Raw genomic sequence first — 11,980 nt, forward strand, 5'->3', positions numbered from 1 at the left:
AGCGTCTGGAATTCCATGGAGCCGACGTTGAGGAATAAAATTTACCTTTTCTAAATTTTTCTCTTTTAATCCCACTTTCCTCCGAATGTTGGGAAGTCCCCTCGCACAACGTCCATCCTAGGTCACGAGTTGGTATCCTGTGTTGCTTCTTCTTTCTCTGATTTCTGTCTTACTGTGTTGTTATTTTCTGTTTTCCTCCCAACAAGTTTCAGTCTGTGTTTTATGGAATCCACAGATGTGGAACCTGCCAACATGGAGGGCCAATGATGGAACTCAAGAAGGGTGTGTTGAGGCTCATCCCACCTCTGGGGCACAGCAGGCCCCCTGACGTGGACCCTCCGGATTGGCTGCATTGTACCGAGGCAATGAATTCCTACTGGGGCGGGGCAGCCCAGGAGCCAAAGGGGTCAGGGCTTGAGGCGTGGGTGGGCCTGGGCCTGGGTATATAAGGCCGAGCTCTAGCAGCCGCGCTTCATTCCCTGTTGGACGGCGCACCGCAGAGGTCGCTCCAGGCTGTGGTTCCACATCCCGAGGACCAGAAGCGGACTTGCTCAGCTGTCTGCAAGGACCGGACTGGCTTTCCAGACCAGGTGGCCCCCTCACGCCCCGCTATCCCACCTTTCCCAGCCCCACTCCCCACGCCGCACCGAGGACTGAGCCGGCTCCCAGTTCCGTGACTCCACACCCCACACCCCGAGGCCTGCGGTCTGCGAGCACCAGCGCCCCAGAACCAGTGGCCCGCTGCTCCGAGGGCCGAGCTCGCTCCAGGCTGTGACTCAACGTCCCGAGGCCTGCCTAGCGACCGGGCAACCGGGGAGGAACGGTGCCCCGGACTTCACCTCCCACTGCCCCAGGACAGAGCTGCGGCCGGCCGCCGCAGGGACAGCGACGCCTGCACAGATCTGGTGAGATGGCGGCAGGCTCGACTACGCTGCACGCAGTGCAGAAGCTGCAGGTGCGTCTGGCCACTAAGACGGACCCGAAGAAGCTAGGGAAATATCTGCAGAAACTCTCCGCCTTGCCCATGACGGCAGACGTCCTGGCGGAGACGGGAATCCGAAAGACGGTGAAGAGCCTGCGGAAGCATCAGCACGTGGGCCACTTTGCCAGAGACTTGGCGGCCCGGTGGAAGAAGCTGCTTCTTGTGGACCCAAGCAGCAGGCCCGGGCCCGACCCACAGGACCTTGAGGACAGCTCTTCCCGAAAGCGCTTCGGGCAGGCTCTTCAGGACCAAGGAAAGGCCTGGGGCTTCCCAGAAAACGGCATGGCCCCCAGGAGTCGATCTCACAGTCCTGCGCCTACGGGGCTCCGGAGCCCTGAGCAAAGCTCCCCCAGTCGCCAGAACGGAGCAAAGAGAAAGCGCCCCAGAGCTGCCCCTGCTGATTCCGGCCCCCGTCGGGCCCCTCCGTCAGGGCGCACCGGGACTCTCCCGATGACCCAGGGCCTGGAGCCCGGGCAGCAAGCCGGAAGAGGCCACGCTGACGCTGCTCAGGGAAGGCCTCCGCTCGCTCGACCCTTCGAGGGCCAACCCCAGGCCGAAGCGGTGAGGGTCCACAGCAAGGGGCACAAATCCTCTCACCAGGAAGAACGCCCCGTAGGTGCCCAGGGCCGTGGGCAGTCTCCCGCTTCCATCAGGGAGACATCCTCCGGGGCCTGCTCCAGAGGGGAAACCCCAAGGCCACCCTCCCGGGAAAGCGCCAGGGACAGACCGCCCTCTGCTAGCGCCAGGACACATAAGGAAGGAGGGCGCCCCGGCGGCAGTGGCCAGCGTCTCCCCGCCCGGGCGGTGGCTCCAGACGCCCACCCGGAGAGGCCTACGCACAGACACTCGCGCAAGAAGAGGCCGGGACTGGACGGCTCGGACCCACGAAAGGGGACACACGGCCCGTCCCCCGGGGTCAACAGCAGCTTTCCAGGATCTCAGAGACTGAAGAGGGGAAGCCACCGACTGCTCATTTGGACGCAGTACCCGTGGGCTCCCTCTCTGAGGTGGAGGAGGGAGAGGGGGCTGAGGAATTCGAGCAGCCTGCTCTGTCATTTGAACAATACCTCACCTACGACCTGTTGCAGAAGAAACAGAAAAAGACCGCGAAATCTTCCAGCACCGCACGTGGAGATCAACAACGGAGAGCAAGCCATTCCAAGGGCACTGGTGAGTCCTGGGCTTCGCCTCCGAAATTGCCTCCTGTCAAGGAAAGCCACTCCGAGAGGCTACAGGCGGCCGGTGCTCATTCCTCCGGGCGGAAAACCGTGCTCAGCCACGGCTTCTCAGAGCTGTGGGACCTCTCACAGCCCTGGATGCAGGCCAACTACGATCTGCTCTCCGCCTTTGAGTCCATGACCGCCCAGCCACAGACAGAAACGGCACTCTCCGCACCGACGTTCCAGGAGGAAGCTGGTTCCTCTGGACGCAGAGTGAATGCCAAGATGCAGGTGTACTCGGGCTCCAGGCCTGCCCGCCAGCCCCAGTGGCTGACCTTGCGCCAGCAGTGCGTCCGGGTGCTTAGAGACAACCCCGACGCCCTGGGCCAAGTGGGACGCGTCCCCTCTTGGGTTCTTGAAATTGTCCTGGAAGGGTGTACGCCTGACCAGCTATATCGCAGAGAGAAAAACAATCACGCACTCATCGGAGAGACAGATGGATTGTGGAGGATTCACTGCCTCCAGGACTTCAAGGGAGAAAAGCCGCAGGAGCACGAGTCTTGGCGGGAGCTGTACCTGCGGCTCCGGCACGCCCGAGAGCAGCGGCTGCGCGTAGTGACGACCAATATCCGGGCTGCACGTGAAAACAAGCCCAACGGCCGACAGACGAAGATGATCTGTTTCAACTCGGTGGCCGAGACGCCTTATGATGCTCCGAAGACCCAAGAGAAGTCTGCAGGAGCCGCTGACCCCGAAAATGGCAACGTGGACCCAGACTCGCATCCCACGAAAAGCAGCCACCCTCCCTCCAGCGGGGGCGGCGGCGGCGGCAGCCTCCCCAGGCTCCCCAAGAAGCGGGCCTACGCCTGCCTGAGCTGCGGCAATGCGCAGGCGACGCCCGAGGCCAAAATCCGGAAACAGGCTGCAAAGAAAGTGGCCCCGCTGATGGCCAAGGCCATTCGAGACTACAAGAGAAGATTCTCCCGACGATAAACGCAAGACTCGTCTTACAGATGGAATCTAAGGGGAGGAGGACCAATGCCAAGTCAATGCGGGTGAAGGAACGCAACTTCCAACGGACACCAGAACCTTTGGCTTGGTGCGAAGTTGTGCTTCTGAATTCTGCAGGGGACCAGTGCTGGCCCTGGGATTTGGCCTCCCATACCTAGCCACTGCCTCCCTGCTGGGAGGACACCTCGGAATTCAGAAGATGTGAACGCTTTCAGATCGATTCCACTTTGGTGGTTAACTGATCACTTTCTAAATCATGCCCCAATTAAAATCCTCAAAGAGGTACAAGATATAGGATTCCCTATTTTTTTGGTTTTTCAATCATCAACTAGATAACTACTTTTTAGACAGAAACTCACAAGCCATTAGTTAACACTGACAAATCCCACTACATGAATGGTTTTCTGTTCTTGTTTTGTTTTGTTTTTAAGAAAAACCTGGACATGAACCTATAATTGTGAGCCATCCTCCCATGGGAGGCCGAGAAGGGTGGATGGCTTGAGCCCAGGAGGTGGAGACGAGCCTGGGCAAAGCCCCATCTATAGAAAAGGTTATCTAAATTAGCCAGGCGTGGTGGCAGGGACCCTGGGGCCCCAGATTCTTGGAGGGCTGAGGTGGCAGGATGGCCTGAGCCCGGGAGGTGGAGGTTGCAGTGACCCTTGATCATTCTACTGCACTCCAGCCTGGGCGACAGAAACAGAACACGTCTCAGAGGAAACTGCTGTTTCTTTGAAAAATGGAACTGTGGGCTGGGCGCGGTGGCTCCCACCTGTAATCCTAGCACTTTGGGAGGTCGAGGTGGGTGGATCACCTGAGGTCAGGAGTTTAAAACCAGCCTGGCCATCATGGTGAAACCCCATCTTTAAAAAATAAATAAATAAATAAATAAATAACAACAATAATAATAAAGGAACTGTGGGATTTCATGAAACAGTGGCAATAACGGGTACCTTTGTTAAGTCAGACTACTTTCACTAAGCACCAAATAGAATCGTTTCCAATCTTTTCACCCAGAACCTGTATGAAAGAGTGACGGAAACTTCATCATTTTATCTAATTAGCTTCCGAATCAAGAAGTCTAAAGTCGCCAATCGGAGTTTCTAATTACCATGAGATGACCAGGTTAACATCCTTCAGTTCAGATCACATGAGCTTCTGCCAGCTTTGTTGAACCTTTAGTTTCTAACTGAGGGCATGTGTTGGCATCACACGGATGGGTAATCCCAGGTCCGTGTGTCAGATACCTCTCCACCTCCCCCTCCCCCCCCACACACACACCCTTGAGTAAATCTCATTTACTTGATGAGATTTCATGGCGCCTACAGTTAGAGAGAAGCTGAGAGACAGACACAAAGGCCTGTCCCACAAAGCAGAACCAAGCAAGGGCAGCAGAAGAGATCAAAGTGCTGTGACCTGGGGGGGGGCAGCAGAATGGGTGCTGGGAAGCTTCTGGAACCAGGCACCTGAGCAGATGCCAGTGCAAGAGGGAAGGGGCCTTCAAGGCGGAAGAACACGAAGGAAGCCAGGACGGGCAGCCACAGGGGTACTGCTCCGTGAGGAGGACAGGGCAGCACTGGTTCCGGGGAAAAGAGATGTGATGCAATCAGAAACTGTATACAGCTCAGGGAAGACTCCCCGCCACCCTCGCCCCACCCAGCAAGGAACACACTCAAGGCCATTCTCCATTTCTTCATGGCAATACAAGAGAGGGTCTGTGGTGGCCTGCAAAACTGACAAGAGAGACAAATCTCCTCCTCATGGCCGAAGAGCCACACGTTCTTCCTGGAGGTGGAGTAGCCACTGATCACCCTGCAGCTTCTCCCGCTCCCACCAAGACATTCCAGTCCCCTGGACTCAAATCCGCTCGCAACAGCCTTCCTTTGTGGAAAATGTTCCCCCCCCCCCAAACGGAAAACAAACAGGATACAAGCAAACACAACTCAAAACACAAAGAGCTAGCTCGAGCCCCTCACAGCTCACCTATGCCCCCACTGTCAGTCACGCTGCTGACAATGGCGTCTGCCCCCACTAAACTCATTCCTGACTGCAGAACCTGACAAGCTTTAGCGGGTCACGGCTCCCACCGAGACACACCCTCTCGAAGAAAGAATAAGATAACAAACCCCACACTAAATATGAACCTAACCCAAATCGAATTCAGCACCCACCTGAGGATCCTACTGTCACATTACCACACTGACCAAAAACAGTTCAATCCTCTGCTGACCTGTCTGGAAAATAATCCTCATTCGGAGTGCTCCACAAGCATTGCCAACGTTGCACTAGGATCCCCTTGCTGAGGTAGCTGGATGTTGGCAAACAGAGCAAATTTACCTGGTTTTTCTACATATCACGGAGGGCTAATTCTCAGAAAAGGCTTACCACCCGAATCCTCGTCCCCCGATTCTCGGGCTATTAGGATTTTCGTTCTTCAGAAATACACACACACGCACAGACACATATACACACAGACGCGCACACACACACACCCACAGATGCACACACACACACTGAGAAAGAGAACAAAGGTCACAGGAGCGTTTGAAAATGAGGCGAAACCGCCATCGAGAGGAGAAACAATAGCCGGCACCGTAGACACTTGCAATGGTTCTGCCGTCCTCATTCTGACTGAAAGATGAGAGTGGAACTCGGCTGCCGGGACCGTTGTTGCAGCAACGTCAGCTGCAGGCCAGAGCAAACCTTCCTGTGGAGATTTTAAACAGGCGGGAGCAAGATCCGGAAGCATTTCTTTCAAGATTTGTCACAGGAGATGAAACATGGCTCTTGCGCTAGGATCCTGAAGACAGAGCACGAAGCCACGGCTACCAAGAGGCGGCAGCGCTGCAGTCAAAGTCACAAGGCACCTGTCAAGAGCAGAGGTCATGGCGACCGTTTTGGGGGATGGGATGCTAGAGGGATTCTGCTCGTTGACTTTCTGGAAGGCCAAACCATGATCCCATCAGCTCTCCTTCCTAGGAAGGGAAGCGCTGTGAGAAAGCTGGCCAAAGCTTGAGCGGAAAAACATTCCTCAGCACAGCGTTCTTCTCCACTCCACGGCACCAACGTTCCCGTTCATGCTTTCCTCAAATAAGGGCAGTCTGGCAAGCGTTTTCATGGGAAATCATGAGCGCCCACTTTACAGTTCTGATTTGGCGCCTGCTGACTTATGTTTGCTTCCTAGTCTTAGAAAATCTGTAAAGGGCACCAACCAGGTTTCTTCCGTTCATAAGGGAAAAGAGATGTCACAGAGGTAGCTACATTCCCAGGACCCTGCGAGCTTTAGGGATGGACTAGAGGGCGGGGCAAAGACATCGCTTCCAAAAGCGTCTGGAACTCCATGGAGCCGACGTTGAGGAATAAAATTTACCTTTTCTAAATTTTTCTCTCTTAATCCCACTTTCCTCCGAATGTTGGGAAGTCCCCTCGCACAACGTCCATCCTAGGTCACGAGTTGGTATCCTGTGTTGCTTCTTCTTTCTCTGATTTCTGTCTTGCTGTGTTGTTATTTTCTGTTTTCCTCCCAACAAGTTTCAGTCTGTGTTTTATGGAATCCACAGATGTGGAACCTGCCAACATGGAGGGCCAATGATGGAACTCAAGAAGGGTGTGTTGAGGCTCATCCCACCTCTGGGGCACAGCAGGCCCCCTGACGTGGACCCTCCGGATTGGCTGCATTGTACCGAGGCAATGAATTCCTACTGGGGCGGGGCAGCCCAGGAGCCAAAGGGGTCAGGGCTTGAGGCGTGGGTGGGCCTGGGCCTGGGTATATAAGGCCGAGCTCTAGCAGCCGCGCTTCGTTCCCTGTTGTACAGCGCACCGCAGAGGTCGCTCCAGGCTGTGGTTCCACATCCCGAGGACCAGAAGCGGACTTGCTCAGCTGTCTGCAAGGACCGGACTGGCTTTCCAGACCAGGTGGCCCCCTCGCGCCCCGCTATCCCACCTTTCCCAGCCCCACTCCCCACGCCGCACCGAGGACTGAGCCGGCTCCCAGTTCCGTGACTCCACACCCCACACCCCGAGGCCTGCGGTCTGCGAGCACCAGCGCCCCAGAACCAGTGGCCCGCTGCTCCGAGGGCCGAGCTCGCTCCAGGCTGTGACTCAACGTCCCGAGGCCTGCCTAGCGACCGGGCAACCGGGGAGGAACGGTGCCCCGGACTTCACCTCCCACTGCCCCAGGACAGAGCTGTGGCCGGCCGCCGCAGGGACAGCGACGCCTGCACAGATCTGGTGAGATGGCGGCAGGCTCGACTACGCTGCACGCAGTGCAGAAGCTGCAGGTGCGTCTGGCCACTAAGACGGACCCGAAGAAGCTAGGGAAATATCTGCAGAAACTCTCCGCCTTGCCCATGACGGCAGACGTCCTGGCGGAGACGGGAATCCGAAAGACGGTGAAGAGCCTGCGGAAGCATCAGCACGTGGGCCACTTTGCCAGAGACTTGGCGGCCCGGTGGAAGAAGCTGCTTCTTGTGGACCCAAGCAGCAGGCCCGGGTCCGACCCACAGGACCTTGAGGACAGCTCTTCCCGAAAGCGCTTCGGGCAGGCTCTTCAGGACCAAGGAAAGGCCTGGGGCTTCCCGGAAAACGGCACGGCCCCCGGGAGTCGATCTCACAGTCCTGCGCCTACGGGGCTCCGGAGCCCTGAGCAAAGCTCCCCCAGTCGCCAGAACGGAGCAAAGAGAAAGCGCCCCAGAGCTGCCCCTGCTGATTCCGGCCCCCGTCGGGCCCCTCCGTCAGGGCGCACCGGGACTCTCCCGATGACCCAGGGCCTGGAGCCCGGGCAGCAAGCCGGAAGAGGCCACGCTGACGCTGCTCAGGGAAGGCCTCCGCTCGCTCGACCCTTCGAGGGCCAACCCCAGGCCAAAGCGGTGAGGGGCCACAGCAAGGGGCACAAATCCTCTCACCAGGAAGAACGCCCCGTAGGTGCCCAGGGCCGTGGGCGGTCTCCCGCTTCCATCAGGGAGACATCCTCCGGGGCCTGCTCCAGAGGGGAAACCCCAAGGCCACCCTCCCGGGAAAGCGCCAGGGACAGACCGCCCTCTGCTAGCGCCAGGACACATAAGGAAGGAGGGCGCCCCGGCGGCAGTGGCCAGCGTCTCCCCGCCCGGGCGGTGGCTCCAGACGCCCACCCGGAGAGGCCTACGCACAGACACTCGCGCAAGAAGAGGCCGGGACTGGACGGCTCGGACCCACGAAAGGGGACACACGGCCCGTCCCCCGGGGTCAAACAGCAGCTTTCCAGGATCCCAGAGACTGAAGAGGGGAAGCCACCGACTGCTCATTTGGACGCAGTACCCGTGGGCTCCCTCCCTGAGGTGGAGGAGGGAGAGGGGGCTGAGGAATTCGAGCAGCCTGCTCTGTCATTTGAACAATACCTCACCTACGACCAGTTGCAGAAGAAACAGAAAAAGACCGCGAAATCTTCCAGCACCGCACGTGGAGATCAACAACGGACAGCAAGCCATTCCAAGGGCACTGGTGAGTCCTGGGCTTCGCCTCCGAAATTGCCTCCTGTCAAGGAAAGCCACTCCGAGAGGCTGCAGGCGGCCGGTACTGATTCCGCCGGGCGGAAAACCGTGCTCAGCCACGGCTTCTCAGAGCTGTGGGACCTCTCACAGCCCTGGATGCAGGCCAACTACGATCTGCTCTCCGCCTTTGAGTCCATGACCGCCCAGCCACAGACAGAAACGGCACTCTCCGCACCGACGTTCCAGGAGGAAGCTGGTTCCTCTGGACGCAGAGTGAATGCCAAGATGCAGGTGTACTCGGGCTCCAGGCCTGCCCGCCAGCCCCAGTGGCTGACCTTGCGCCAGCAGTGCGTCCGGGTGCTTAGAGAAAACCCCGACGCCCTGGGCCAAGTGGGACGTGTCCCCTCTTGGGTTCTTGAACTTGTCCTGGAAGGGTGTACGCCTGACCAGCTATATCGCAGAGAGAAAAACAATCACGCACTCATCGGAGAGACAGATGGATTGTGGAGGATTCACTGCCTCCAGGACTTCAAGGGAGAAAAGCCGCAGGAGCACGAGTCTTGGCGGGAGCTGTACCTGCGGCTCCGGCACGCCCGAGAGCAGCGGCTGCGCGTAGTGACGACCAATATCCGGGCTGCACGTGAAAACAAGCCCAACGGCCGACAGACGAAGATGATCTGTTTCAACTCGGTGGCCGAGACGCCTTATGATGCTCCGAGGACCCAAGAGAAGTCTGCAGGAGCCGCTGACCCCGAAAATGGCAACGTGGACCCAGACTCGCATCCCACGAAAAGCAGCCACCCTCCCTCCAGCGGGGGCGGCGGCGGCAGCCTCCCCAGGCTCCCCAAGAAGCGGGCCTACGCCTGCCTGAGCTGCGGCAATGCGCAGGCGACGCCCGAGGCCAAAATCCGGAAACAGGCTGCAAAGAAAGTGGCCCCGCTGATGGCCAAGGCCATTCGAGACTACAAGAGAAGATTCTCCCGACGATAAACGCAAGACTCGTCTTACAGATGGAATCTAAGGGGAGGAGGACCAATGCCAAGTCAATGCGGGTGAAGGAACGCAACTTCCAACGGACGCCAGAACCTTTGGCTTGGTGCGAAGTTGTGCTTCTGAATTCTGCAGGGGACCAGTGCTGGCCCTGGGATTTGGCCTCCCATACCTAGCCACTGCCTCCCTGCTGGGAGGACACCTCGGAATTCAGAAGATGTGAACGCTTTCAGATCGATTCCACTTTGGTGGTTAACTGATCACTTTCTAAATCATGCCCCAGTTAAAATCATCAACGAGGTACCAGATGTAGGATTCCCTATTTTTTGGTTTTTAAATCATCAACTAGATAATTACTTTTTAGACACAAACTCACAAGCCATTAGTTAACACTGATAAATCTCAGTACATAAAAGTTTTTTGTTTGTTTGTTTTCCTTTGGGTTTTTTGGGTTTTTTTTTTTGTTTGTTTTGTTTTTTCTAAAATGCAGTTTTGGTCTTGTTGCCCAGGGTGGAGTGCAATCGCACAATCTCAGCTTACTGCAACCCCAGCCTCTTGGGTTCAAGCAATTGCCCTACCTCAGTTTCTCAAGTATTGGGGATTTTAGGTACTTGCCATCACACCAGGTTCATTTTGTAGTTTTAGTACGGAGGGAGTTTTTCCATTTTGGTCAAGCTGGTCCCAACCTCCCAACCTTGAGAGGATCCACAAGCATCCGCCTCCCAATGTGCTGGGATTAGAGGTATAAGGCACTGAGCCTGCCCTGCTCCCTCCTTTTTTTTTTTTTTTTTAAATAAAAGGCTGGGCATGATCCTGTAATCATGAGCAATGTTTCTATGGAGGCCGAAAAAGGCAAATGGCTGGAGCCCAGGAGGTGGAGACAAGCCTAGGCAAAATGCTGAAACCCAGTCTCTACAAGCCGGGCTCGGTGGCTCACGCCTGTAATCCCAGCACTTTGGGAGGCCGAGGTGGGTGGATCACGAGGTCAAGAAATTGAGACCATCATGGTCAACATGGTGAAACCCCGTCTCTACTAAATATACAAAAAATTAGCTGGGCATAGTGGCACGTGCCTGTAATCCCAGCTACTCAGGAAGCTGAGGCAGGAGAATTGCTTGAACCCAGGAGGCGGAGGTTGCGGTGAGCCAAGATTGCGCCATTGCACTCCAGCCTGGGTAACAAGTGCGAAACTCTGTCTCAAGAAAAAATATATATATATATCCACATTTTCCCAGAATGGTGGCATAGCCCTGTGGTCCCAGCTTATTGGAGAGCTGTGGTGGCAGGATTGCCTGAGCCTGGGAGGCAAAGGTGGTTGCAGTGACCAGCCTTGGTTGCATCGTTCCAGCCTTGGTGACAGAATGAGAGCATATCTCAAAGAAAACTATTTATTTAAAACATTAAACTATTGGATTTTATAAACAATTCCAATAACTGGTACAGTCAGTCAATGAAAATAATTTCACTAACACCAAATAGAATCATTTTCAGTCTTTTCACCCAGAATCCCTATGAAAGAATGGCAAAAACTTAATCATTTTATTTAAGTTCTGAATCAAGAAGTCTAAAGCTACCAGAGTTTCTAATTACCATGAGATGACCAGCTTAGCAACCTTGAGTTCAGATCATATGAGCTTCTACAAGCTTTATTAAACCTTTACTTTTTAACTGAGGGCATTTGTTGGTCTTATGCTGGCTGTAATCACAGGTCCATGTGGCCGATACCATACACACACACGTGCACACACACACAAAGTAAATACACACACACACGTAAATACACACACACATACACACACACACTAATATGTTCCATGTATAGAAGATAAACACTATAGGGTCCCTGTACTTTTCAGGGGAATAATGTCTCATTTTTATGGGTGTACAGTTAGTGAGGGGAGAGAGGCAGATACAAACAGCTACCCCACAAGGCAGAACCAAGCAAGGTCAGTAGAACAGATGAAAGTCCTCTGCCCTGGGGTTGCAGCAGAACAGGTCCTGGGAACCTTCCTGAAGGAGGCACCTGAGTGGATGCCAGTGCAAGTGGGAAGGGGCCTTCAAGGCTGAAGAACACGAAAGAAGCCAGGACAGGGAGCGACAGGAGTACTGCCAGTATGGAAGACAAAGAGCATTCATTCCAAAGAAAAGGATGTGATCCAATCAGAGACTCAGAAAACTCAGAAAAGCTCCCCTAGTAAGGGCCAGAGACTATACTGGTCTCTTTCTTCACAGCAATTCCAGAGAGAATCTGAGGTGGCCTGCAAAACTGACAAGACAGCAGGATATCCTCCTTATGGCAGAGGAGCCACACGCTCTTCCTGGAGGTGGAGTAGCCACTGATCACCCTGCAGCTTCTCCCCACTCCCACTAGG

The 11,980-nt window shown here is 55.5% G+C and overlaps 2 protein-coding genes across 2 annotated transcripts; both read left to right on the top strand.

Annotated features, from left to right (window-relative positions):
- The first annotated feature begins 910 nt into the window (after window positions 1-910).
- Window positions 911-3,135, top strand: ELOA2 (elongin A2). The gene is given in 2 exon segments (XM_064378973.1): window positions 911-1,892; window positions 1,895-3,135. Coding segments are annotated over 2 exon segments (2,223 nt in total).
- Window positions 3,136-7,385: 4,250 nt separating this feature from the next.
- On the top strand, window positions 7,386-9,608 carry LOC105733340 (elongin-A2-like). The gene has a single exon (XM_064378975.1). The coding sequence runs from the start codon at window positions 7,386-7,388 to the stop codon at window positions 9,606-9,608; it is 2,223 nt and encodes a 740-aa protein (XP_064235045.1).
- Window positions 9,609-11,980: the final 2,372 nt, after the last annotated feature.

Source organism: Aotus nancymaae, unplaced genomic scaffold, assembly GCF_030222135.1.
Source record: "Aotus nancymaae isolate 86718 unplaced genomic scaffold, 86718_ANA_hifiasm-v0.15.2.pri h1tg000020l, whole genome shotgun sequence".
Classification (NCBI taxonomy): Eukaryota; Metazoa; Chordata; class Mammalia; order Primates; family Aotidae; genus Aotus; species Aotus nancymaae.

Excerpts from the sequence above, each read along its gene's own strand:
- LOC105733340 (XM_064378975.1), top strand. The coding sequence starts at position 7,386 with ATGGCGGCAGGCTCGACTACGCTGCACGCAGTGCAGAAGCTGCAGGTG.